At 43.2% G+C, this 27,735-nt stretch overlaps 3 protein-coding genes across 6 annotated transcripts in view; 2 read left to right on the top strand and 1 right to left on the bottom strand.

Annotated features, from left to right (window-relative positions):
• dlgap1b (discs, large (Drosophila) homolog-associated protein 1b) overlaps positions 1 to 12,857 on the top strand; it is a 302,250-nt gene extending 289,393 nt beyond the window's left edge. For 3 of the 4 annotated variants that reach the window (XM_055929199.1, XM_055929200.1, XM_055929198.1), the window contains exons 10-13: positions 834 to 1,255; positions 2,423 to 2,514; positions 5,130 to 5,282; positions 9,842 to 12,857. In XM_055929199.1, the coding sequence (XP_055785174.1) occupies positions 834 to 1,255; positions 2,423 to 2,514; positions 5,130 to 5,282; positions 9,842 to 10,060 (886 nt within the window). In that variant the 3' untranslated portion in view covers positions 10,061 to 12,857. The other variant, XM_055929201.1, reaches the window with a different exon arrangement.
• A 2,308-nt stretch (positions 12,858 to 15,165) lies between these two features.
• On the bottom strand, positions 15,166 to 21,069 carry tgif1 (TGFB-induced factor homeobox 1). The gene is made up of 3 exons (XM_055929202.1): positions 20,547 to 21,069; positions 18,618 to 18,850; positions 15,166 to 16,904 (listed from the first exon to the last, which is right to left on the bottom strand). The coding sequence occupies exons 1-3, from the start codon at positions 20,560 to 20,562 to the stop codon at positions 16,224 to 16,226; spliced, it is 930 nt and encodes a 309-aa protein (XP_055785177.1). The 5' UTR covers positions 20,563 to 21,069; the 3' UTR covers positions 15,166 to 16,223.
• Positions 21,070 to 24,952: 3,883 nt separating this feature from the next.
• On the top strand, positions 24,953 to 27,505 carry LOC129859416 (OTU domain-containing protein 1-like). Its single transcript, XM_055929197.1, has one exon. It carries the CDS (start codon positions 25,348 to 25,350, stop codon positions 26,728 to 26,730), a length of 1,383 nt encoding a protein of 460 aa, XP_055785172.1. The 5' UTR covers positions 24,953 to 25,347; the 3' UTR covers positions 26,731 to 27,505.
• Positions 27,506 to 27,735: the final 230 nt, after the last annotated feature.

Here is a 27,735-nt window from a genome sequence, read left to right as displayed (position 1 = left end):
TGTCCACTCATTGTGCATTCAGTTGGTACCTCTCTCTCTAACACTCCCCTCCTCTGGCAAGCCGCGTGTGCGTGCGTCCGTGTGCGTATTTTGAAAAGTGAATTACTACAGTATACTGCAACATTTTATACTAAGTATTACACATGATCGAGGGATACTACAGGGTGTAGTATAGTATTCTACAGTATACAACAGTTTACTACAGAATTCTACAGTAAGTATTGTAGTATTCTATAGTAAACTGTAGTAAAAAATGGCGTGAGAGAGAGAGAGAGCGTGTGAATGATTTTCTGTCATTTATCTGTTTATCTTGTATCCTGTTGTAGTCTGCTGGTGTCTCTGGTTGCTGGCTGTCCACTAATTGTACATTTAGTTGTCACTTCTCTCTTTAACACTGTGTGTGTGTGTGTGTGTGTGTGCGTGCGTGTGTGCCCATCTGTGTATTTTGAAAAGATGTTATCTGTGTGCAAGTGTGTGACTTTGTGGGTGTGTTGGCACTTTGCTCTGAGAGACTTGGCAAGAGGAGTCTTACAGGGGCACAAAGCCTCTCGAGCTAAATCAAAAGCTGCACCCCAAGCTGTACAGCAGGGCCCTGAGTGTGGGTGTATGTTATCTCTAAGACTTAGCCCTACAGCAGGGCACGGTGACTGATGAGGCCACGCTCCATCGCCTCTGAATCAGCCAGGTGACCAAACGCCCCCATGACACCCCTCCCAAACACCCCACACCTGTCCGATCTGATTTGGGATCTGTGTTGATATACTAAGCCTGCATGTCTTCTATTAACCCCACATCCACTAACTCTGATCTCTAATCTGTGTTTCTCTTTCCAGTTACCGCAGGATGACCAGGTCCAACAGTGTGACCACGGCGGTCCAAGCCAACCTAGACGACCCTGACTACTGTCCCGGCGACGCCCCAGAGATGGTGATACGCCACTCGGCCACCATGCCCCGCCAGTACTCCCGGGACGCCGCCACCTCCACCGTCTCCATCCAGGGCTCAGGCAACCACTACCACGCCCTGACCGTGGAGGAGTACGGCGAGGTGGGTTTGGACCCATCCATCCTGCCCCCGCCAGACCCCTGGATGGACCAGGTGGAAGACCCCATGGAGGTGGTGGGGGGACGGGGGTTGATGTGTTCCAGGGACGGGAGGTGGTTCCTTAAGCTTCTTCAGGCCGAGATGGAGCGCATGGAGGGCTGGTGCCGGCAGATGGTGCAGGACGAGATGGAGAACGAGCTGCCGGAGGAGAGTGAGTGGGACGACACACGTACATGTACATAAACAACATCAACCCATGAACATTGAGCTGAATATGTGCGAACTGGTGCAAAAGCGGTGCATTGGGGTAGTGAGTCAGTAGAATCACTTCTCTCTATTCGTATTTTTGGGTGATGTTGACGTGAAGGTCATATAAGTTGTTTTCCCTCTCTTTGTATCTATGTTTTTCCCTCCTTCCCTCTGTCAAATAGACAGAGGGAAATTGTCTAAGTCCCAAAATGGCACCCTATTCTCCAGATAGGGCTCGATAGGGCTCTGGTCAAAAGTAGTGCACTACATAGGAAATATTGTGCCATTTGAGACACTGCCATGGCATTCATAGCAGCGAGCCACAATGCCTGCTTGTTGCCTGCTATCTCCACTGCAGACATAGTCATCAATAGGGAGCTAGCTGCTGGACGGGTCCGGCCACACATCTGTCCTGTAGATAAACAGTATAATGACCTCTCACAGCAATACTCAATGGGGGTTTTCATGCTCAAACTCACTTAATAAGCTCCTCAAGCCTGCTGCCAGCTCCATAGCTCCACACTAACAGTGCTACATCCTATTTTCAATATAGGCCCCACTGGGCTCTGGTCAAAAGTAATGCACTAAATAGGGATTAGGGCGTCATTTGGGACACATAGCCCAATGTGGTAGACTTTATTCGGCTTGAATACTACTCCTTAGAATTGTCCCTAGTGACATAACTGATTTCTTCCTTTACTGCTAATGCATTATTTCCAATGGAGAGAACACATGGTTACAGTACGTGAGGGCGACTGTCTGCTGGGCAGCCCTTGACTAGTGATTCTGCAGTGTATTTGCCCCCTAATTCGAAGTTGTGTATTGAGACAGGAGGCTGGTTTTCTACATCCCCAACTCAGTGTCATGTTAGGAGGTATGTTTATTTGGTGTGCAGGATAAACATTCCCCTTCTCACCAGAATTCACAGTTTAGGTTCCCAGTTCCCTCTCTCCACATACTTAAAGCCTTGCACTCATCAAAGGCAAAGTCTGTGTGTGTGTGTGTGTGTGTGTGTGTGTGTGTGTGTGTGTGTGTGTGTGTGTGTGTGTGTGTGTGTGTGTGTGTGTGTGTGTGTGTGTGTGTGTGTGTGTGTGTGTGTGTGTGTGTGTGTGTGTGTGTGTTTCCGCAGTACTGGGGAAGATCCGCAGTGCAATAGGGAGTGCCCAGCTGCTTATGTCTCAGAAGTTCCAGCAGTTTCGGGAGCTGTGTAAGGAGAATCAGGTATGTAACACACACACTGCAGAGTTAGTCTACTGTGTCAGCAAGCCCATCAGAGCCAACTGTCACATAATGTGATGATCTATACAAGCTTATAATTGACACTGTGTCAGACCAAACACTGCTATGCATGCAAATTCTAGCTGAATAGTAGTCCAGTCTATCACCACTCACCACTCAGAGCATAATAACTTTGAAGTGTGGAGGGACAAGGTGAAATAGTCCCAGACTAGTATGCCGATGACATACTGATAGGAAAATGGGAATGGTTCCAAGTCCTACACAGTCCTGTGCAAAGCCATATGTTTAGAGAGTTCAGACAACTTTTAGAATGGATGCCATGTCAGAGCCTTTGAGCATTCCATTTACTCATTCATCAGTATTTGGAAATCTTGTTTTTGTTCTATACATTCAGTTACATAGCATTGTTTAAAAATCTGAAAATTCCGTGAAGTGCTTTTGGTAAATGGGTCGTTCTTGAATTGCAATGGCATTTGGGCATAGCATTTTGGAAAACAATTCTTGATTTGTATTTATTTATATGGATCTGGGTGCATCTTCCCATTCTAAGTCAACTAATATGGTAGCTTAATTACTGTAAATAATTTGTATCATTATGATGACATTGTGCCACAAGTAGGAATAGTAACACCAATGAAGGTTACACCAATGGTATTTTGTAAGTAAATGTAAAAATTAGGATTCTATGAAATGGATGCCACAAATGCTCATATCTAAGGTCATCAATCATTTAAAGGTATTTTTTTTGCGAGGGTGTGTGGTACGCCAGTGGTGTTCAGGTGTGTCGGCCGTGCCCACTAATTGGCCACACCTGATATTTTTTATTTTTTATTTTTTAAACCCCTTTTCGCCCCAATTTTCGTGATATCCAATCGCTAGTAATTACTATCTTGTCTCATCGCTACAACTCCCGTACGGGCTCGGGAGAGACGAAGGTCGAAAGCCATGCGTCCTCCAAGGCACAACCCAACCTAGCCGCACTGCTTCTTTAACACAGCGCGCCTCCAACCCGGAAGCCAGCCGCACCAATGTGTCGGAGGAAACACCGTGCACCTGGCCCCCTTGGTTAGCGCGCACTGCGCCCAGCCCGCCACAGGAGTCGCTGGAGCGTGATGAGACAAGGAAATCCCTACCGGCCAAACCCTCCCTAACCCGGACGATGCTACGGACCTCCCGGTCGCGGCCGGCTGCGACAGAGCCTGGGGGCGAACCCAGAGACTCTGGTGGCGCAGTTAGCACTGCGATGAAGTGCCCTAGACCACTGCGCCACCCGGGAGGCCGGCCACACCTGATCTTAATGAGTTTCCTTTGAAATGCGGTCTGTTTGAATAGACAAAAATAAATAGCTTTGCATGCGTAAAAAAAACATGGAATGCCAGCTCGATTAAGGCAGCCCCCCGCACCTCTCTGAGTCAGAGGGGTTGGGTTAAATGCGGAAGACACATTTCAGTTGAATGCATTCAGTTGAACAACTGACTAGGTATCCCCCTTTCGCTTTCCCATCCTGGTGCTGCAGTAGACTAATTCAATGGATAGAGAACCAAAGATCATAAGTTCAAATCTCACTGACGCCATGTCACAATAAAAAAATGTGCGTTCACATGATTAATTAACTAAGGAAATTAATTTCCATATGTCCTATCTGTGCTTGGAGTTAAAAAAAGTCAACCCAAAATAAGCTATCTGTGTTGTTAAAAGTCTTATTGAAACATTCAGTGAAGGTTTTAAGGAGGTTATTCTAAAACCTTCAAATAACCTATCATTTCAGTTCTAAGAGCGTTAATAAAACCTCCCAGGGAAACTTTCAAGGAAGCAGAGTTAAACGTTCTCAGAACCTCCCTGCAACCTAAAAAGATATGTTCACAGAACAGACAAAATGTTTGAAAAACATTTTCAGTTTCACCAGTCAGGAAACTTACAGTATGGCTTTGTTCCCACAACCATTGTAAAACAAAAAACTTCCAAGGAACCAAATGTGCTAGCTGGGTAGCTGTAATTGACAGACATTTTTGGACCTCTTCTTTTTTTTATTGGTCTATTTACCGCCAAAACGCCATCCCACCAAAACAGGCACTAAAATGGCATTATCATCATTTTCACAATTTCATAGTATTATTCCAACCTCATAGTGTCGAAATATAAACGCAACACGGGAAAATCACATTTGTGACTGCACTGGGCCTTTAAAATAATTTACTATAGTGATATGATTAATCATTTTCCTCACAATGTTAGTTCCCTCCATTTATATTCTACATCCCCAAAACATGTCACTATACTTTACACATCACTCCTGGGACAAGCCGATTTGCATACCCTAAGTACTTTAAACAATGCATAAAGATAAAGTTTTGCAGTATAAATTACTTACTTGCATTATGTTTTATCATTGATAAACAGTTCAATATATAGTGAAACATGTAATTAGTTTGAGTGTTTTTCGTTGGTTACAAAGGCGACGGACACAAATGCCACCACAATTCAAGAACGGCCCGAATATGAGGAGCCAACATGGCTGCCATGGAATTATGTAGTGCCATGTAAAGGCAAGAACCTCAGTGTCTAAACTCTATACTGAAACTTTCTGTGTGTATCAGAACCCCAATTCCCACCCGAGGCCCAGTTCCCAGGACCTAGCAGGTTTCTGGGACATGCTGCAGCTGTCCATCGAGAACATCAGTCTGAAATTTGATGAGCTCCACCAACTCAAAGCCAACAACTGGAAACCCCTGGACCCCCCAGAGATAAAGGTATCACTCAATGTAGTGGACCCTATAGACCAGATCCACCTTAAAGGGATAGTTCACCCAAATTACTAAATGGCATATTGGTTATACTGTAAGCAATCTATAAGCAACTTGTGACAGTAATCCATGCGTTGGTTTTGTTTATCTGGCCACTGTCTCCAAATGCTAACTTTTTAGCATTTCTGTCCACCAGTACAGTGCATTCGTAAAGTATTCAGAACCCTTGACTTTTTACACGTTTTGTTACGTTACAGCCTTATTCTAAAATGGATTAAATCATTTTTTCCTCATCAATCTACACAGAATACCCCATAATGACAAAGAAAAAAATGTTTTTTAGACATTTTTGCAAATGTATTTTCATTTTTTTTACTGAAATATGACATTTACAAGTATTCAAACCCTTTACTCAGTACTTTGTTGAAGCACCTTTGGCAGCGATTACAGCCTCAAGTCTTCTTGGGTATGATGCTACAAGCTTAGCACACCTGTATTTGATGAGTTTCTCTGATTACTCTCAAGCTCTGTCAGGTTGGATGGGGAGCGTCGCTGCACATCTATTTTCAGGCCTCTGCAGCGATATTCGATCGGGTTCAAGTCTGGGCTCTGGCCGGACCACTCAAGGACATTCAGAGACTTGTCCCGAAGCCACTCCTGCGTTGTCTTGGCTGTGTGCTTATGGTCGTTGACCTGTTGGAAGGTGAACCTTCCTGAGCGCTCTGGAGCAGGTTTTCATCTGTACTTTGCTCCGTTCATCTTTCCCTCAATTCTGACTAGTCTCCCAGTCCCTGCCGCTGAAAAACATCAAATCAAATCGAAAAACACCCCCACAGCATGATACAGCCGCAACCATGCTTCACCGTAGGGATGGTGCTAGGTTTCCTCCAGATGTGACGCTTGGCATTCAGGCCAAAGAGTTCAATCTTGGTTTCATCAGACCAGAGAATCTTGTTTCTCATAGTCTGAGAGTCTTTTAGGTGCCTTTAGGCAAACTCCAAGCAGGCTCTCATTTGATTTTTAATGAGGAGTGGCTTCCGTCTGGCCACTCTACCATAAAGGCCTGATTGGTGGAGCGCTGCCGAGATGGTTGTCCTTCTGGAAGGTTCTCCCATCTCCACAGAGGAACTCTGGAGTTCTGTCAGAGTGACCATCGGATTCTTGGTCACCTTCCGAATCAAGGCTCTTCTCACCCAGTTGCTCACTTCTTCCATCTAAGAATGATGAAGGCCACTGTGTTCTTGGGGACCTTCAATGGTGCAGAAATTTCTTGGTACCTTCCCCAGATCTGTGCCTCGACACTCCTGTCTCGGAGGTCTACAGACATTTCCTTCGACCTCATGGCTTGGTTTTTGCTCTGACATGCACTGTCAACTGTGGGACCTTATATACAGCACAAGTCAAAAGTTTGGACACACTTACTTATTCAGGGTTTATCTTTATTTATACTATTTTCTACATTTTAGAATAATAGTGAAGACATCAAAACTATGAAATAACACATATGGAATCATGTAGTAACCAAAAAAGCGTTGAATAAATCAAAATATATTTTAGATTTTAGATTCTTCAAAGTAGCCACCACTTTCCTTGATGACAGCTTTGCACACTATTGGCATTCGCTCAACCAGCTTCACCTGGAATGCTTTTCCAACAGTCTTGAAGGAGTTCCCACATATGCTGAGCACTTGTTGGCTGCTTTTCCTTCACTCTGCGGTCCAACTCATCTCAAACGATCTCAATTGGGTTGAGGAATCCTCTGCAGCGGAGGTAACTCTGGGTCTTCCTTTCCTGTCGTGGTCCTCATCAGAGCCAGTTTTATCATAGTGCTTGATGTTTTTTGTGACTGCACTTGATGAAACTTTCAAAGTTCTTGAAATTTTTCAAATTGACTAACCTTCATGTTCTAAAGTAATGATGGACTGTCGTTTCTCTTTGCTAATTTGAGCTGTTCTTGCCAAGTATGGACTTGGTATTTTACCAAATAGGGCTATCTTCTGTATACCACCCCTACCTTGTCACAACACTACTGATTGTCTCAAATACTTTAAGAAGAAAAGAAGTAACAGAAATTAACTTTTAATAAGGCACACCTGTTAATTGAAATCTATTCCAGGTGGCTACCTCATGAAGAATCTTAAATATAAAATATTATTTGATTTGTTTAACACTTTTTTGGTTATTTCATAGTTTTGATGTCTTCACTATTATTCTATAATGTAGATAATAGTTAAAATAAAGAAAAATCATTGAATGAATAGGTGTGTCCAAACTTTTGACTGGTACTGTAGACCAGAGGTTCTTAAACCTTTTCAGCCTGGGACCCAAATGAGAAATTCTGTGTTTTCCTGGGACCCAAGCTCAGGAAAATATGCAACTATACATAATTATCGGCAATATAGACAAAAACAAGTAACAATGAAATACCCATAAATCTTTTCATGTTTATTTTTCCCCAATTAAAACACTCTTACGTACCTGTCTAGGTTGGAACTGTTGCAGTTAAAACAATAAATAATTTAATTCTGAACTGGAATAAACTGATTGATCACATCACACAGATGTAGACCAGAAAACACACACACAGTCCTAATGAGAGGTGAGTGGCTGGTTGAAGTTTTCAACAAGCATGCCTATTCTGGGATCAGTTTTTAACAGTGCAACACTGAGGTGATGCTCATCATTGAGACTGTTTCTGTACTTGAGAACCCTGACTTGCATAGGTATGTGGTGCCAAACTGGATCTGAACATCTACTGCTTTCTCAGTCAGGCAGGAGACCGCTTCCTGCTGCAGATGAGCAACCCAGAACTGTGAGTGTTTGCCTCAAAAAGCATATTGCTTCAATCAGTTTATTCCAGTTCAGAATAAAAAGTATTACTTGCAACAGTTCCAACCTAATTCTACAGTAAAATGTACAGTAAGCCTGAATTTTTCATCTTCATCTGCACTGTTTCTTAGGGTTGCACTCTCAGTAGCTAGTTAGCTTGCTTTGGCTAACATTAGCTATTAGCTGTGTAACGTTACAAGGCCAGGGGATTGTTTGAAAGATAAACTCACATCTACTACTATGAGAGATAGTACTCCCTTATTTCTGCTTATCATCACCTGTTTATAAAATGACAACAATGCCTTGTTAGTTGACTTACTTTTCCACTTTCGAAGCACTTTTTCCTGAAGCAGTCTGCCCTGTTCTGAAATAACTCCCTGGGTTAACCGTCATGTTGTGCCTGGATGTTTGGTCAGGACCTGTCGTTTTATTAAGTTGTTTCGTTTTGAGAGACTCATTACTAAGCACTTCCCCACACAAAACACATTGTTGTAGCTCCTTGTTATTGCTCAAAGTTTGCATGAAAGAGACACAAAGTCATCACTGTATATGCGTTTGGTGACGATTGAGCTCAGTTAGAACTTGTGGCTAGCATGAGTCCATTTCATGACAGCGGTGAGTGATGGCGAGTGGGAATAACAAGTCAATGGCTTGAACCACAGCGCTGCAATGTGTGGGTCGCGGAATGATCTTCAAGAAAACTCTAGAAAAAATATATGGTAAACCGCGAAGCACATGGGCATCTCCCTCTACCTCTCGCACTCTCGCAGAGAGCGCAGTTGCACTTGGCCAAATCAATTCCAGTAATGAATTAAATAATTATACATTTACGTCGCGACCCATCATTAACAGGTCCGACCCATACTTTAAGAAACGCTGCTGTAGACAAGTGTGTGCCTTTCCAAATCATGTCCAATCAGAATTTACCAAACATGGGCCTGAATACTTATGTAAATAAGTTCTTTCTGTTTTTATTTGTAATAAATTATAAAACATAAAAACCTGTTTTCGCTTCATCATTATGGTGTATTGTGTGTAGATCTATGAGGATTTTTGTGCATTTAATCCATTTTAGAATAAGGCTGTAATGTAACAGAATTTGGAAAAAGGGAAGGGGTCTGAATACTTTCCAAATGCACTATGTAATTTTGTAAATTGGGTGAACTATCCCTTTAAAGCCTGGAAGTAATGCAATAGAATGAAGAAAAAAAATTGCCCTGCATGCTTCTAATTTCACTGTTATTCAAATATGTTCCAAGCTTTTTAATGTCCACAGTTACTATAGATTTTGGTTCAATGTAGCATGAGGGTGTTGTTATGCATGTCATTTTATTGTTGTGATGTTGTGCGATAGCCTGCCTGACGTGACTGCCTATCTGTTGTATTTTTGTTTGTTTTGTCATTGTTTTGTTGTTGACAGTGAGCTGGGTTTTGAGAAGTCAGTCTACCTGCCATGCACCTTGGGGCCTAGCTGACCTCGCTGGCCGCTCTTACCCTACGCACATGGCCGCCTACCTACAGCCGTGCACTCTCACAAAAATGGCCGCCACAACCATCAACCATAACCTCACTCACGTGAACCCTGTTGCATGCTCTCACACCATGCAAACTCCAACAAAATGCTGATGTCATGCACTCTCTAACCCCACACAAAATGACTGACATTGTGCCCCTACTGCCAGAGGCACAGAGGATGGCCTGTAACTGTAGTTGTTTGTCCTCCCCCGTCCATCCAGGAGAGGAGGTTTGCCCCTCCAGTGCCAAAGAAGGCCCACAAGGGCCACCCTCCCCTGGCGAGGGACCGTTCTCTGGAGAGCTCCGAGAGACAGCGGCTGGAGGCTCGCAAACGCCTGCTGGCCGCCAAGCGGGCCCTCTCGGTCCGACAGAGCTCGGTCACCGAGAGAGCAGCAGACAGTATCGAGATCTACATCCCAGAGGCCCAGACCAGATTATGAGACACATACAGACATAGACACACACACACACAGCCAGAGACACACACAAACTGACACACCTACAAAGGCACAAACACACACACACCGAGTGACACTGTCAAGACACTCATCTGCACTGAACGGCGAGGGTAGGGTGCTTGTAATATAATCACATTTATCGACTTCCACAAAAACGGTCACAGCAGCCGGTGGAGTGAGAATATTGTATATTTATTAACTTTTACTCTTCTCTCCATTTGAACCTCTCCTTGAACTTTCAGCTTTTCATGTAGCTCCCCCCACTCCTTACTCCCAAAGATGTTTCTTCTTGTGATGGCAACTCTTCTTACCGATGTTCCGCCAACCAAAAGGCCTGTTGTCACCCAAACAGGTATACCAGTACCACGGTATTGATGCATAATGTATAATTTTTCTGATTCATTGGAACAGAAGGGCAGTTAGGGAGGGAGGGGTAGTGTACTAGTGGGTATAGGCCGAGCGCTGTCAAGGCATACTAGCTAATCCTGTTGGGTGTCAGACAGCCTGAGACAGTGGCTTGTGTCCCACATGACACCCTATTCCTTAAATAGTCCACTACTTTTTGTGAATTACTTAGTCAAAAGTAGTGCACCACATAGAAAACAGGGTGCCATTTGGAATTCAGACCAGCCTCTCTCCTCTGGTGACCCTGGGGGAGGCTGTTATTGTGACTCACAACACAATGACAGCAGACAATAGAGAAACCCAGTCTCTACTCCCCTGTTGGTTGCTACTGTCACAGGATTTGTAACACACACACATACACACATGTGCAAGCACACGCACCCACACACACACACACACACCTGTTCTTGAGAGAGGTAATTGACCTAAACCTGTTTGAGTAGTTAGGAGAGAACACCTGGGAGACATATCTAAGCCCTTCTGGAGACACAGTACAAGGCATCAAGACATCTATGTAGCAGCGACCATTGCAACTGTCAGTTTTAAATTCATTTAGGAGTGAATTCGATGTGAGTTGACTCAGTCATGCATTGACGTCAATGGGAGACTAAGTACAAATGTCACTTCAGTATAACTTAGGATTCGCCTCTTATTATTGAAAATCCAGGCAACAGCAGATCTATATCTCTTGGCATTGAAGTCACACATCAAACAAACAAAAAATGTCGAAGAAACAATGATTGGTTTTGATGCAATGATTTTAGTTTTAACACCTAGATGTTCTATTGGAGTCACCTACTTTTATCACTCCTTGTTTTGTTATTGCATTTAAAACCGCAGAGCCGAGAGACTTTGTGCAGTAGCTGGATCAACACAGTCGGAAGGTGTTCAATGTAGACAATAATATCAATGTGCAAAAATGACTTTCAATTGTGAAATCCAAACCTTTTATAAAATGGGATTTGGGTAAAAGGAGTAGCGTAGTGATTGACAGTACTTACCAATAATCCATACAGGTCTTTGTAGAGTAACCCCAAAAAATAACTCAAAACAAGAAAGCCGGTATGTGTCAGACAATTACACTATTCTTCCTGTTTCTCCAAATGCAGTCTGTCCAGTTGGAGGAACAGTGGCTTGATTCTGCTGCACTCTATGTCTGACCTTTATGGGTTATAGGTCACAGGGTCACGTCAATCTGTCTACCCCCAGATGTGGTAGGATTCTATGGGCCGACAGCGCCAATCCTGCCTGGCAGTCAGGTATGGAGTTAGGTGAGCTCATGACAAGCTCTCCGAGAGAGGTCAGTGCTGCGAAATCAGGGTCTGCCAGAAACAAAAGTGGTGATATAGTGTGTGTGTGCGTGTGTGTGCGTGTGCGTGCGTGCGTGCGTGCGTGTGTGTGCCCGTGCGTGTTTGCGAGAGCGTGTGTGTGTGTGTATGGGAGGATATGTGTGTTAAAGTGTTTCTGAAGTGCTTCCTATTTTTCAAGGTCCAAACGGGCCTTTCTTTTCACTATGTACAGTATGTGTCCCAAACGGCACCCGATTGCCTATATAATTCACTACTTTTGACCAGGGCTCATAGGGCTCTGGTCAAAAGTAATGCACTATGTAGGGAACAGGGTACCATTTGGGACGCAACCTGTGACTAACGTAGCAGAAGCCACATACTGTTAGTACTTTCCTAAACAGGCCCTGCCTATCATTTTCAACGGAGCGATATATGCCTGTACAAAGACATTAACTGAAGAGTATATTGCTACATTATACGCATGCTGACACAAGCTAATTGATATGTTGTCATTTCATTCTTGTAGTTATTTTACTTATTTTATTCTGTTTATCATATTGTGCTGAGAATATCATTTGTCCCTAAGGAAAAAAATCGCCTAATACTGATGTTCCTTTACTTTAAGGCACCCTTTATGAAGGATACCTTAATGTAGTGTTTCCGTTGTTGTACATGACAAGGTATTTTGTTATTCTATCAAAAAAAGGGACAGTGGGAATTACTTTCTTCTTACATCTATGTACTGTCTCAGCATCCAAGCTGCCCTTCAACCATTTGAAAGTAAATGAAAATAATATAGGGTTTTAAGTTGAATGGTGTTTTATATCCACTATTTATGTATTAATCCTCAGAAGAAGATTATTACTCTTTATTATTAATATTATTATTATGCACTGATAAGGCCCTTATGCTGTGTTTATTGATTATTATGATTCTCCTTTTTTGCTCTATGAAATGAAAGACACCTTTTGTTCTGTTTCATTAATCAGCCTTAATTTATAATGTGATAGTCGAGCACAAATCAGCCTCAGGGGAAGAAAAATACATTGTGTGTGTGTGTGTATGTATGTGTGTGTGGGGGGGGGGGGGGGGGGGTGTGTATGTGTAACCCATGAAAAGGCTTTGTCTCATATGGTCAATATACCCAGTCAACAGGGTTGCGTCCCCAATGGCACCCTATTTCCTACATAGGGCACTACTTTATATGGAATAGGGTGCCATTGGGGACGCATCCCCTGAACATTACAGGTCTGCGGTTTAATGGTTTAGATCAACTTCTCATGATTGATTCCTTTGTCAAAAGGCAGTTGCTACCGTCTTCTCTGCAACTCCAATCAGTTTGCATTTTCTTCACATGAAGTCGGCTACTCGTATGGGTGAGACAATCTTGAACACATGGTCTTGGTTATAATCTTTTAAGGTGTGTGGGTGTTATTAAGCTATATTGAAACTGGTTTGACAGAGTTAGCGTTTTGTGAAATTGGGTAACTGCTACTAACAAGGACAAAATTCCTGCTATCCACATATATGAGAAACATGTTCATGACTGAAGTTTAGAGAAAAGTCCAATTTGATTGTGATGGAACGCATGTGATGAAGCAACTCTGCTGTATGATATTTTTATTTTTTAGTAACAATGTATTTTAGAGAGGATATTCAAAAGGTAACAATAGTTATGTACCTTTTTGCCCATTAGGTTTTAAGGTAATTTAATACAAATTGTGATGTTCTTTATATTTTTATTTCACCTTTTTATTATAATCAATTCAAATGTCAGTCAAATTATGACGTTATTTACGGTTATTATAGTAACATATCAAAACCCTGACATTGCAGGGTGATTACAGGAAGTGGTAAAGAATGTTGGATTGTGGGAAATGCCAAACTCAAGACTTTAACCAATCCTGGAGGATGCTTGTGATGTAGTCCATGTATAGGCATAAAACCATTCAAATGAACATTTGTAAATAAATGAATGTTTCCCTATGTAAAAACAATCAAAAAACATGTTAGGCAGATATACATTTTGTAATTAATGTTATTACACTGTTGATGTTATGGCACGTGTACGGAACTAGATCAGCATTAAAAACCTTGCCATCAACATACGCTAAACTAGTTGTGTTTATTGAAATGCACGCCACACATGTTTTCCCTTATAACATAATAAGACAGATTTAAATAGTTAGACTGTCAATCTCCTCATGCAGAGGTGGGCCCTATAACTACGTAGTTGTACGGCCTTGGTTTTGCCTCGTCACTCCTACACCACATTGAGGCTTAGTCCCAAATGGCACCCTATTCCCTTTATAGTGCACTGCTTTTGACCAGGGCCGATTTAGGGAATAGGCTGTCATTTGGGACGCAAAGAGTGTATAGTGATTTTGTTACTCATCAATCACATTCAACAGGCTGACCGGTGTTTCCAGAGCCCAGAGAGGAGCCAGGGATTTCACCCTCCTCCTCAGCCCTGCATATCTCTATCAGGGTGTTTACTAGCACACCATAGCAAAACAAACCTGAAAATCTGTATTCTGATTGGACAAGTTCAGCAAGTACCTCTCCTTTTCAAAACGTTTTCTCCCTACTGAACATGACCCAGGTCTCCCCCTCCACAGCAACACTATCTAGCCTCTGATGACCCTGATTAGTGACGTGCTCCATGGTTGGAGTTATCGGACCACCGCCGTCGGTATGTCACCGCTGATCTCGGCATGCAGCTGTAAAGGTGAATTAAAGGTCAAATTCTATACAATACACATGCCTTAGATCAGCAATGATATACAATCAGTTAAATACTCCGTTTTCCTATTGTAGTAAAGAAACGGTGGGTTAATACTAGAACAGGCCAGTGGAGCAACAAAGCTGTGCATGCGAGGGGGATTGTCAGAGTAGCGAACCAATCTTAGCGAGGTCAATTGAGTCCGTGCCTATAGGATTGTACTGGCGACACAAGAACTGAACTTGTCCAATAAGAAACCTTTGTATTCATTTTCCGTTGCAAATAGTTTTGCTACGGTATGCACTAATGAATAAGACCCTGGCTGCTTTTAAGTGTATTAAGTGTATTGAGGCACATCCACGCAGAAAACCGTTGCTGTTTGCCCGCGCTAATTTATGCAGGATTATGCTAACGGCCTGGAGCTCTGGTGAACCTGGCACACAAACACACACATAGGAATGACTCAGGGACAGCCTGTAGAAAAGCGCACACATGGACACACAGAGCTATTTCTGTCATCTACCTTTTTTTTTTTCTTCATGTAGTGATATTGTATGTTTCATGGAGATCATGTTACTGCCGTTACGTGATTCTAGCGCAATTGCCGAAGGGATTATTGATCCTTAGATGTAGGTAACAAGTGGGGAGAGTTTAACAGTCAAACGGCAAGCTATGTAGAAAACCAAACTTTATTTAAATCCCATATGTGACCCCTATTTGCCACAAACATTGCACAGTATGAAAAGAAATCACATCATTGGGCATCGTGTCACATTAGCTATACACAAACATGGTCCTTTTTTTTGTACATAAAACGCTTTTTGGTGATTTAGAAAATGCTCGGCTGTTTCCGCTGCTGGTGACATCACAAATGCAAAACAAATCTTAGTGTTTTTCTTACAATTGAAATTCACTGGCCGTCGCTACACGTGATGTGTCCCAAATTGTACCCTATATCGGGAATAGGGTGCCATTTGGGATAGCCACAAAGTGAGGAGGAGAGGAAGGCTCAGACTAGGAACCTGCTACATTGTTCATCTGAAGGTTCCCTCGGTAGAGGAAAACGCTTTATCAAAACCAAAAAGAGAGGTTTACTTTCTTTTAAAATATCAAATGAAAGATACGAAAACTATAACCTTATCATGAAAAAACACAGAACACTTACTACAGTAGTGATAAAGTTAATCAATCATCGATGCCAAGAACAAAGTATGTTTTAAGACACTGAGATGGGGACCCTAACTCGGCCCTATTGTGCGAAAGTCCGAGTGGGAGCCATCGCAAACTTATCTCTGAAATGTAAAACACATCTGGAAACTACATATCCCATGGGGGATAGCTCTGTGAAACTACATATCCCATCACGGGGGATTGGGTCTGTGTGGAGGAGAAGAGAACCACCCTCTTGTCTCATCCGCAGAACACTTGTACGCCTTGCTCTACTAAAATCCATAGGAAAAATGGAAGACAGCCAGCGGTTTTTTTTTGTCTGTCAATATTTTTTTGGTCCCGTCTGCAAAAGACACAGACTTACATACACGCATATATGACAAAGTAAAAAATAACTAACAGCCAAGGCACCTTGATACAGTTTTGTACAAAAACAATCCTCATTTATGATTTGTATACCAAAAATAGAAATAAATCAGGCTTTTTGTGTTTGTTACGCAGCCACTAAACTCATGCTAGGAGTTCCGTTAGGGGCAACATCTTTCCCTCCACTTTCTCTTTAAGACACCAGTTGTTTAGCCTGCAGCTCCATCTCTGCTGCCCGCTTGAGGGCCACATCCACTAGGAGCTGGAAGCCGCTGAAGTCCTGGGTGAGGTCTGGAGGGGTGGGGGGAGGGGTATTGAAGAGCCCACTCTGGGGGCTCAGGTTACCCTCCATGGTGGTGGTCACTGCCGGGGCTCCCAGCCCTTCCTCCTGGCATCTGAAGAGCACCAGAGCCTCTGTGGTGGAATGCAGCAGCTCTGCAGCCCTACTGTGGTCTGTTTTACTGCTGGAGAGGAAGTAGGAGAGGGAGGAGGGAGGGCTGGAGCCCTGTTTCTGCATCACAGTGGAGTTGACAGTGGTGTGACAGATGACTGAGGGCCGGGGGAGCACTGTAGTGGGGGTCCCCGGGGAGGAGGAAGGGGACATCTTAGGGGATGATTTGGCCTTCTGCAGGACGCTGGGGCTAGGGAGGCCTGCCTCGAAGCTTGAGGGGTGCAGTGCCCGCTGATCGTAGCTGTCCTCGGGGCCCGTGGCGGCTGTGGCGTGCTTGGGTGACTGGGAGCTGGATTCAGAGAAGCCCCCGTCGCCTCCCTTGCTGCCCTTCCGAGAGATGGTGAACTGGTTGGGGTCTTTACCGTCTTTCCGCAGCATCTCCGGGAGGAGCCGACGGCGTGCGTTGATGAACCAGTTGCAAACCTGGAGGAGGATAGCAATCAACATTTGTTTAAATACACAGTATAGTTTCACAAACAAGTTGTCTCAATTTACTTTTAAAAAAAAGAATGGGAAACAGAAGACGACGTGGAGAAAGGAGTTACACTTTCATATTTCACATGTTGACATAAAAACAGGTTACATCATGTTAACATATTTGCATGACATAGACAGCTGTTCTTCTGTAGTACCCAAAACATGCATCTTATCTGAAACATCTACAAGCATTACGTAGGTAGGGGTTGTACAACTTGTTCTTGATTGTATATATTCTGACAATATTTTAAAGCTTATTTTTTATTATTTAACATTTATTTAACTAGGCAAGTCAGTTAGGAACATGTTGTTATTTACAATGGCTGGGCCGATCACAGCCGGTTGTGATACAGCCTGGAATCGAACCAGGGTCTGTAGTGACGCCTCTAGCACTGAGATGCAGTGCATTAGACCGCTGCGCCACTCGGGAGTCAGTCTTGGTTATTTTTGTTATCTAAAGAAAATGTATGTCCATAAAATACAGAGTGCTTATTCATTTAGAATACATAATTGTACGTAAGTCGGAAAATATAACAATCATTTGTGATTCTTCCGGCTTTTCTCATTAAGAAACTCAAACTAGGCCTTCTAAAAGCCATCATGGTGTGTAACACTAGTTTGGTCTAAGGTGTTGCCCTTCCCAATCCTATTGTCATGTGGATAAAGAGACAGTCCTCGCTCTCCTTCTCTCTGTCCCAGCCTATTGTCGGCCACGGATGGCTCACCGAAGCCTAGAGCTCTTAGTATTTAAATGACTCTGTATTGTTCACAGACAGCTGGGCTGGAAGAGGGCTGGAGGGAGGGAAATTCCTGTGTGAGCGTTGCAGCTAAGCCCACACCAACCACAAAGCAGTGTGAGTGAGTTTCAGAGTGGTCGGTTCCTCCTAGTCACCATGTGTGCATCCCAAATGGAACCCTATTCCCTATAAAGTGCATTTTTGACCAGAGCCCTGTGAGGAAAAAAACATGTGGGGCCCTTATCAAAACTAATGCACTACCTAGGGAATAGGGTGCCATTTGGGATGCACTCTCGTGCCTTTTCACTTCAGACGTGTCTCAGAGAAAATATTGCAGACAAGCTTCCTTGAAAGGCCCTGGCCCACCGAAAGACACACATAAATATACCGTTTTTTGGAGAGGTGTGGGGGGCTGACACAGCACAGCTGCTGTTCGGCGTAGTTAAGTGCCTTGCTCAAGGGCCCGATGGCAGGCAACGTCATCTAGGATGTGATACCAGTTCCGTATCAAATCCAGATACCAGTCCCGCCAATCGGACCCGGATTCTGGCTCTCTTCTCTAACCGCTAGGCTACCTGCCGCCCCTATTGTCCATGTGTCACGCTCTTTGTTTACGTATTAGTGCATTACGTGTCATAAAACCGAGACAGGACGTTGCAACACAAGGTCATTGTATATTGTATTTCCAGCCACTAGTTGTCATGCATGCTGCAGCCCTACTAGTTATCAGGTAGTAAACCTACACCGTCTGAATACTTCAGAAATGTATCTAATCTCCTTGAGAAAAGCAGAGCTCTCAGTGACAAGATGGGTGAAAGCACGGTTACATTCACCAATCCAACCTATTTAAATCTGTGATCACTTCAAGGAAGGTAGGACAGAAAGATGTATTTTGATTGAAGCGGCTCGTTAGTTAGCCTACCTGTAGTGTGGAGAGCTGCGTCTGCTTTGAGAGCAGGGCTTTCTCCTGTTCAGAGGGGTAAGCATTGTAGCGATGCTCGTAGAGCCAGTCCCTGAGGATCTGCACCGACTCCTTGGGTAGATTTCCGCGCCTCTTCCTCTTCCCACTGCTACCTCCTGTGCTGGATGACAGGTCCAGGGGGGCGTCCATGCTGTCCTCGTCGTCCGTCTCACTGCCCGATAACGTCATCATGCCTGTGTGTGGCCAAGAGAAGAATGTATGTGTGAGAGAATTTCAGTCAAAATTCCCCTTATGCCAACCAAACACTGGTCTGTCTGTAGGTCGGTGTCTGCTCCGTCTGTCACCCTCCTCACACCAGCCCTGTTCCAAACACTAGCATATAGCGGAGGCAGCTGATGTGTCAGAAGCAAGCTGTCAAGTTCAGCCATGTGATTCATGGAACAGAGACTGGGGAGGATGGGAGGGAGGGGGGATGAGATGCCACAAAGGCAGACTGCTCAGACGCTGTGTCAGTTATAAAACCTGCCTTGACAAATACTGCTGGCCTACTGTACTGAGCAAAACATCTCTTCATGTTTCAAAACTGGCAGCGCAGGACTCAAGACAACTTAAATAGTTATTCTGGGGGATTTCCAATGTTATAAGAACATCTGTAGTCCATTTGAATTGCATTCATGTGAACCTCTTTTGTATTTTTTTAAACAGGTTGTATTTGGACACAACTTTTATGTAGGAGCAACATATTTCTTATTTGGCAATAAAACCAATTTAAAATCAAACTTTCTTTGGGAACTTTTTTTTTTTTTATTATCAAATTGGACTACATTTAGCAGTTACATTTCAAAAACTAAACATCTGTAATGTCTTGAATTGGAGCATAAAAACATGTCAACATAATAAAGGATATCAGTCATCTGTCTTTTTCATAGTGGTGGGAAATGGATAAGAAACAACTAAAGTTAGAATGAGGTAATTACGTAGGCCCTGGGTGAGGGAAAGGGGGAGGGGGACCTGTTGCACATCAGCGTCTCCAGACTAAACAAAAGAATCTTGGTCGTCGAACCATTATTTCACTATAATTTCAACGTTTTTGAAAGCGTAACCACTCATTTCTTACTTAAGTCAAGTCTACTACTCATGTTCTTGTGAATTGAGTGTTTTGTAAACTCAACTCAAAGGAATTTCTAAGTTTAAACAACGTGTAGAAGAAGTTCCATTGTGTGATCTTGTAACACGAGGTCGAAGAATGCGAGAGAACAGCCTCGCAGAATGAAAGTAAACAGCAACTTCACAAAGGAGGTCAGGATTTTGAACGTTGTTGCACCAAAGTTAGGGCTGAAAACTAGTTTATCCCGAATATAACTTAAGATTACATTTCGAAACATTACACAGAAAAGGAAACAATGTAGTAGCCAAACTAACAGATGAAACTTAATACTCTGTAGCCCCAACGACGCGCATACTAGAGTTGATACATTTTAATTCACTAAATACGTGGTGACGTGAGGGTTTAGAGAAGCCCTCTAATTTAGTCAGTCACAATCTAAAATAGATGTACCCTGTAGGAATTATCCATTGGAAACTTGTTCATCATGAACTAAGTTCAGAGTCCGCTATAAAAGGTAAAGTATCTAACACTATTGTATAACAAAGCTGTTATATACATTTACTAAATGTCTATATCTAGTCAACCTTTAAAGCTAACAATTCCTTACATTTGAAACAGATTGAATGAAGTCACACGCAAACCATTCAATTTTGACAGCCCGTCAGCACGTGAAAAAAACTGTTTTGTCTGGAGCGGAAACAATAGGCTGAATGGCTTGCATTGAGAAATGCATTATGCCCCATCTCACTCAATATATTTTTTGATACAGCCATGTTATCGAAAATGTGACAATCAGCACGCTGATGAAATAAACGACCTACCCTTTTTTGTCTTCATGTCCGTCAAAATTCCCCTTTTCACGTTGGCCACGAGAGGAGCGCAGTAGCCTATTTTTTTCTCGAATTCTATTCCTTTAGTGGCAAATCTTTTTCTCAGGATATTCCACACGTATATTCCAAATGGTTTTGTTCATTGATTTATTTTCGTTTGTAGAACCGTTCGTCGGCTTTTTCATTGGTTCGAGACGTAGTACTTTAACCAGGAGTAGGCTACCTGAAATCCGCTGCTCGACTTGGCGAAACCTTTCTCATTCAATATGTGTTTGATCATGAAACTGGGTGACAGCTATCTTTGACAGCTGCGTGACTCAAAAGCACAAAGATCCTCCCACTTTAGAGGAAAGAGCCAAAATCTCTGACAGCATGGCTTTTGCATTGACATAAACACAAATCTCACCGATCAACCGCTAGAAAATATTCTACTTTTACGTTCCAAATGTAGGAATATAATTGAAATGCGTATGGAAGCGAATGGCATTGCAGATCTTGCGGCAGTTTTAGCGCACAATGTCCAAAACAACAACCGTAGCGTTAGGTTACTTCTCATTAGTAGGCTATTTCGGACGCAGCTTCTCTAATTGGCTTTCCTACCTCCTGTATCAATTTATGTGTCCATGGTTTCATAAATAGCAGAAGCCATTAGCGTATTAGTTATTTCTTTAGCTAATGCATTATACTGCAAATGTTATGGTTGTCAATTTGTCAACAGGGATATGATCCTATGTCAGTCGTAAAGGACTGCATATGTGAAAATACGCATGTACTGATCTTTTCGAATAGCATTTGAGAGTGATTACCTAAATAAATAAATGCTATACTGCATTCCCGGTACAAGCCAATCGTCTTCCGTTCAAAAATGAGCTCAATATGAGTGACAGACAAAGGGGGTGTTTATTTTCCATGGTGGAACTGTTGTTTCAGCTGCGTCTGTGACTCCCTATAGTCTGTCTACGCGGTTTGGATGTTCTGCCTCTGTAGCCTACTCACTTGGTCTTCAAACAGGATCTTGCCCATTTCATGACATTTTAGGCTACATATCTAGCCAGCATTGAAAAACAACGGCCCACGTGTTCAGGCTATGTACTAAAGTGCATGCACACACACGCCTCTTCACTTGTGTGTTTATTTACGGTGTATGTGGGTCAGTGTGTTTTCAAACTAATCACGTGTCAACGCAAAGCTCCATAGACAAACATTGGCAGTAGAATGGCCTTACTGAAGAGCTCAGTGACTTTCAACATGGCACGGCATAGGATGCCACCTTTCCAACAACTCAGTTCTTCAAACTTCTGCCCAGCTAGAGCTGCCCCGGTTAAGTGTGTTGTTATTGTGAGGTGGAGCAACAACTGCTCAGCCATGAAGTGGTAGGCCTCACAAGCTCACAGAACTGGACCGCAGAATGCTGAAGCGTGTAGCACATGAAAAGCGTCTGTCCTCGGTTGCAACACTCACTACCGAGTTCCAAACTGCCTCTGGAAGCAACATCAGCACAATAACTGTTCTTCGGGAGCTTCATGAAATGGTTTTCCATGGCCGAGCAGCCGCACACAAGCCTAAGATCACCATGCGCAATGCCAAGCGCCGGCTGGAGTGATGTAAAGCTCACCGCTATAAGACTCTGGGGCAGTGGAAACACGTTCTATGGAGTGATGAATCACGCTTCACCATCTGGCAGTCCGACGGATGAATCTGGGTTTGGCAGATGCCAAGAGAACGTTATCTGCCCAAATGCTTAGTGCCAATTGTAAAGTTTGGTGTAGGAAGAATAATGGTCTGGGTCTGTTTGTCATGGTTCGGTCTAGGCCCCTTAGTTCCAGTGAAGGGAAATCTTAACGCTACATCATTCAATAACATTTTAGACGATTCTGTGCTTCCAACTTTGTGGCAACAGTTTGGGCAAGGCCCTTTCCTGTTTCAGCATGACAATGCCCCCGTGCACAAAGCGAGGTCCATACAGAAATGGTTTGTTGAGATCAGTGTGGAAGAACTTGATTGGCCTGCACAGAGCCCTGACCTCAACCCCATCGAACACCTTTGGGATGAATTGGAATGCCGACTGCAAGCTAGGCCTAATCGCCCAACATCAGTGCCCGACCTCACTAATGCTCTTGTGGTCCCTGCAGCAATATTACAAAATCTAGTGGAAAGCCTTCCCAGATTAGTGGAGGCTGTTATAGCAGCAAAGGGGGGACCAACTCCATATTAATGCCCATGATTTTGGAATGAGATGTTCGGCGAGCAGGTGTCCACATACTTCTGGTCATGTAGTGTAATTGGGATCGGGCATAGTGCATGTATCTCCAAAGAGGTAGGGTAGGCCTATGACAGTCCTACTCATTGTACTCCAAGTGTGGATATGTTATAGCATATATATGAGATAATAATTGATTACCCAGGAACCAATATACTCTGTATGCCTATTAGGCTGCCCTGCGGAGGGGCCATGGAAGGGAACACAGTGAAAAGGTATCACCCTATTCCTATTCAACACAATTTCTTACTATTGATTTTCTTTCTGTAAGTATGGGTCAGAGTACTACTTTGGCTGCGTTTACACAGGCAGCCCAGTTCTGATCTTTTTTGTCCACTAATTGGTCTTTTGACCAATCACATCGGATGTTTTCACATCAGCTCTTTTCAGAACTGATCTAATTGGTCAAAAGACCAATTAGTGAAAAAAAGATCAGAATTGGCTGCCTGTGTAAATGCAGCCATTGTGTCCAATCACTGTGTGAGGACTGTACTATTTTTAAAGGGCCCAAGCCTGCCCCTATAGTACTATCTGTACTTTATTTTTTATATTTTTGACAAGTTTTACTTTTACTTTTACTCCACTACATTCCCAAAGAAAAGCATGTACTTTCTACTCCATACATTTTCCCTGACACCCAAAAGTACTCGTTACATTTCAAATGGTTCAGGACAAGAAAAGGGTCCAATTCACGCACTTATCAAGAGAACATCCCTGGTCATCCCTACTGCCTCTGATCTGGCGGTGATTCATTTGTAAGTTATGTCTCTGTGTTAGAGTGTACCCCTGGCTATCTGTAAATAAATAAAAACAAGTAAATGGTGCTGTCTGGTTTGCTTAATATAAGGAATTTTAAATAATGTTTTGATGCTTAATTTTACTTTTGTTACTTAAGTTTATTTTAAACCAAATCCTTTCAGACTTTTACTCAAGTAGTATTTTACTTGAGTCATTTTCTATTCAAGTATCTTGACTTTTACTCAAGTATGACAATCGGATACTTTTTCCACCTGTATTAACGGTACCTGTCAGAATACTGGGTACATGATGAAGTCATCGGGGAAAAACACAAATAAAGTACTGGGCTGCTCTCTGCTGGCGATAACTATACAATGCACTTTTCGTTAGAATAATATTCAGTGTAACGTTTTTCGAAATGAACAACATAGGCATGCCAAATACTACATTTGATGCAATTTGATGCATGCTAATTCGTTTAGAGGGCTTTTCTGAACCATAAACATATAGGCCTACAGAAAATACATTCATATTGTATAGTTTGCATACCTGCTTTAGGTGTTTAAAACAACACATTGAAATCAGAATTTAAAAATCCAAGGCCCCAAACTAGCCTGAGTCACAGTCTGTTTGTGCTGTCATGTCCTTGTCACCCATTGTCATACCAAACAATGTTTCACTTGACAAGGACAGCAATGGAGTAGGGAAGAGCACAAGCAGATCTGGAGACAGGTTACTTCAAAACTACACATGCCATTCAAGTTTGCCTAACAGGAAAGTTTGGGGACAAGAGTTTGATCCACCTATGTATAAATATAAAATGGATCATCCACAAGCTTTTCCTTTAGTTGACATGCATTGACAAATGTGAGCTGGTTGAAAATGGAGATCTACCCCTCTCTGTGAGATGAGTCATGTCTATTTCAAAACCTTGCAGCCTCATCACAGAATGTTGTTTAATTTGGTCACACAATACTGGTCATATCATACAGATCACATATGCCTAATATATAGGCTGCTACAGATCTATCATATAGCACAAGTGTGTCATCCACATATTGATGATAGATGATAGAATGTGAAAGACATTGTGTTATAATAGTGTCATAACGGATATCTTTCACATATATTTTCCATGTTTTGTAAACAGACAGAAATAAAACATGGCTGACGTTTTTACGCACAGAAAGTAGCCTACATTGGCAAATAACCACTAAAAAGCACATGGACAGAAAATGCATTAGGCTGTATTGAATCCAATAAAATCGAATAAAAAAAAGCTTTATAGGGCCATACAATCCTTTTAAGGACGGGACATCACTTTACTCTCAAGAAGTAATAGGGTTTGTGAGTCTTTTTTGCGCATATCCCTACGCGTAACCGTGATGTAGCTTTTGGCACGCCTTGCGCATTCCAGAATGGCGACCCCGCCCTTGACGCCGCCGACTTGGGCAAACGAAGTTCCGAGAGTGTACTGTCATCAAATCCTTTTAATACCCTCGCTGTGGTCATTACTGCTCTACGTACAACTACGTTAACTGTTGGCGATGAGGTAGGATGAAGAGGAGTGGGTCAGGTTACACTTTCCTGTCTAAAATTAGGGGAACTGCGCTGACGCAAGATGGCTAAACTCGGTCTCTATGTGTGACAGCGGGAACAAGACCGTGGACCCCATGGGGTTAACGTACTCTGCCATTTAGCTGTTGTTGATGACTGGTTGTATTTTTAGACTTTGTTGTCATCTTTCCGTAACACTTGGTGTCCAGCATATGGTATAAAGGCGAGTCTTTCAAAATGCAGCTGTACAGTAGTGCGTTGACACACTATCCCGGATCCTCTCGCAAAGTTTCGATAACTATCACAAGTGGTACCACTACCGACCATTTGTCCAGAACAACAACGAGCTCCTCTGTGAATACTAAACCGAGTGGGACTACTCCAGCAGACACTAACGGGAATACTGTAGGAGAGACTCGATCTACTGCAAACATGCCTGCTGCTGCTGGTTGTTCATGTTACGAGGCTGCTTCCACGAAGCCAGTCTACTACACTTCAACCGCAGAGATAATCATTCGTCGGCGTGACGGAGTTGAGAGATCCGTACCAGTGCACATCGTAAAGGAAACTCAAACCAAACGGTCTCCATCAGACTCATATGCACAAGATATCCTGATTCAGCCGCGTGACCGAGAGGATCATTTGGATAGAGACTTGATTGTGGACTTTATTGATCACTTCAGAGGTAGAGGGGATTTTTTCAGTGATAGTCAAAAGGTCGAACGTGAAAATAACCTGATCAATTTTGACAAGAAAGATGGACCAAGTTACAGAAAGTGTGAGGAGAGAATGAACATGGCAAATGGGGAAGGAAAAACTGTTACAAGTGACATTGTAAGCCCAACACGCCATCAGAACTTGGAGGCCCTGGCAACCCATTTGGGCCAAGGTATCGTGGATTCCTGTGAGAATATAAATGATAGTGAATGCGCAGACCTGGACTTTCCATCTGGCGAGGCGCAGCTCTTTGAGCTCAATGTCCTACAGGAGCCCTCTCCCTCTCCGCGGAGAGAAGCAGAAAAATGCGAGGACGACAAAGTGACGCGTTACATAGCGGAAGTGGAGAAACAGAACAAATACCTTCAGGAGAAGGTACACAATTACAGATTCCACATCATCCCTGACGGCAATTGTCTGTACAGGGCGGTGTGCAAAGCTGCCTATGGAGAGCAGTCTATGCACAAGGAGCTGAGAGACCAGACAATGCACCACATTGCCGACCACCTGGATGAGTTTAACCCCATCATTGAGGGGGATGTCGGGGAGTTCCTGATCAACGCAGCGCAGGACAGTGCCTGGGCAGGCTATCCGGAGCTTCTGGCGATGAGTCAGATGTTGAATGTGAACATTTACCTGACCACTGGAGGAAGCTTGGAGAGTCCCACGGTTTCAACCATGGTGCACTACCTGGGGGAAGAGGACTCGTCCAAACCCACTGTCTGGTTGAGTTGGCTCAGTAACGGACACTACGATGTCCTGCTGGACAGGTGTGTGGCCAACCCAGAGTATGACGACTGGTTCCGTCATTCTCAGATGCAAAGGAAACGGGACGAAGAGCTGGCCAAGTCGATGGCAGCGTCACTGTCTAAAATGTACATCGAACAAAATGGTCATATTTGAAACCAATAGTTATCCGATTGCTGCATTGAAATATTACTGTGTGTTACAGTAGGCTAGCTGTTACGTATTGGGCCAATCATCTCTGCTGATAGTAGTGGAGCCTCTGTCATCTGAGGTCTGAGAGGGCCTCAGTCAGCACCTGGGGCACCTGTTGGCCCCTGTGCTAAGGACATCTCCTCACAGCCCAGCTCACAACTCACCCTGAGCTCATACTCTCTCTTTCTCTCTCTCTCTCAAAATCGATGCACTTTAATTATGTGTGTGTGACTTCAACATTGCCTTATTCATTTATTTTTCCTACGTTTTGTATTGTAACCGAATTGAAGTGCAGCGCACATGTTACATTTTGATATTTGTGTTGTAAATACTCTAAATGCCAAAAAATGACACTTGAAGGAGATCGTGTGTTTTTTTCCCTATAGGCTACATTGATGCGTTTAATGTTTGAGCACTTAGGTGAGACTATTTATTAGGTTTTTGACTGGTTCATTGACAGTTATTTTTGTATTATTACATGTACCAGTTAAGCTGTGTTGCTAAGCTTTATGCCTTTGTGAGGTGCTTGGAGCACAAACAGCAACATTGTTTTTAAATAATCATGTAATAATAATAATTTGTATCCAGGCTGTATCACAACCGGCTGTGATCGGGAGTCCCATAGGGCGGCGCACAATTGGCCAACGTCGTCCGGGTTTGGCCGGTATAGGCGTCATTGTAAATAAGAATTTGTTCTTAACTGACTTGCCTGGTTAAATACATCCATTTTGAAATAACACTTTTGGTGTTCATTTTACTTTCTGTCTTACATTGACATGATTTAAATCTCCATGCAAGATCATGCTCGCACGCACGCGCATGCACGCACACACACACACACACACACACACACACACACACACACACACACACACACACACACACTTTCTATCTAGACATGGAATAGGGGCAATCTCGGGTGTTGTTATTGCGTAACAATACAAATGGCTGAGTTTATGTTTTGCTTTA

This window comes from Salvelinus fontinalis, chromosome 7 (assembly GCF_029448725.1).
Source record: "Salvelinus fontinalis isolate EN_2023a chromosome 7, ASM2944872v1, whole genome shotgun sequence".
Classification (NCBI taxonomy): Eukaryota; Metazoa; Chordata; class Actinopteri; order Salmoniformes; family Salmonidae; genus Salvelinus; species Salvelinus fontinalis.
This window is presented reverse-complemented; position numbering and strand designations above follow the sequence as displayed.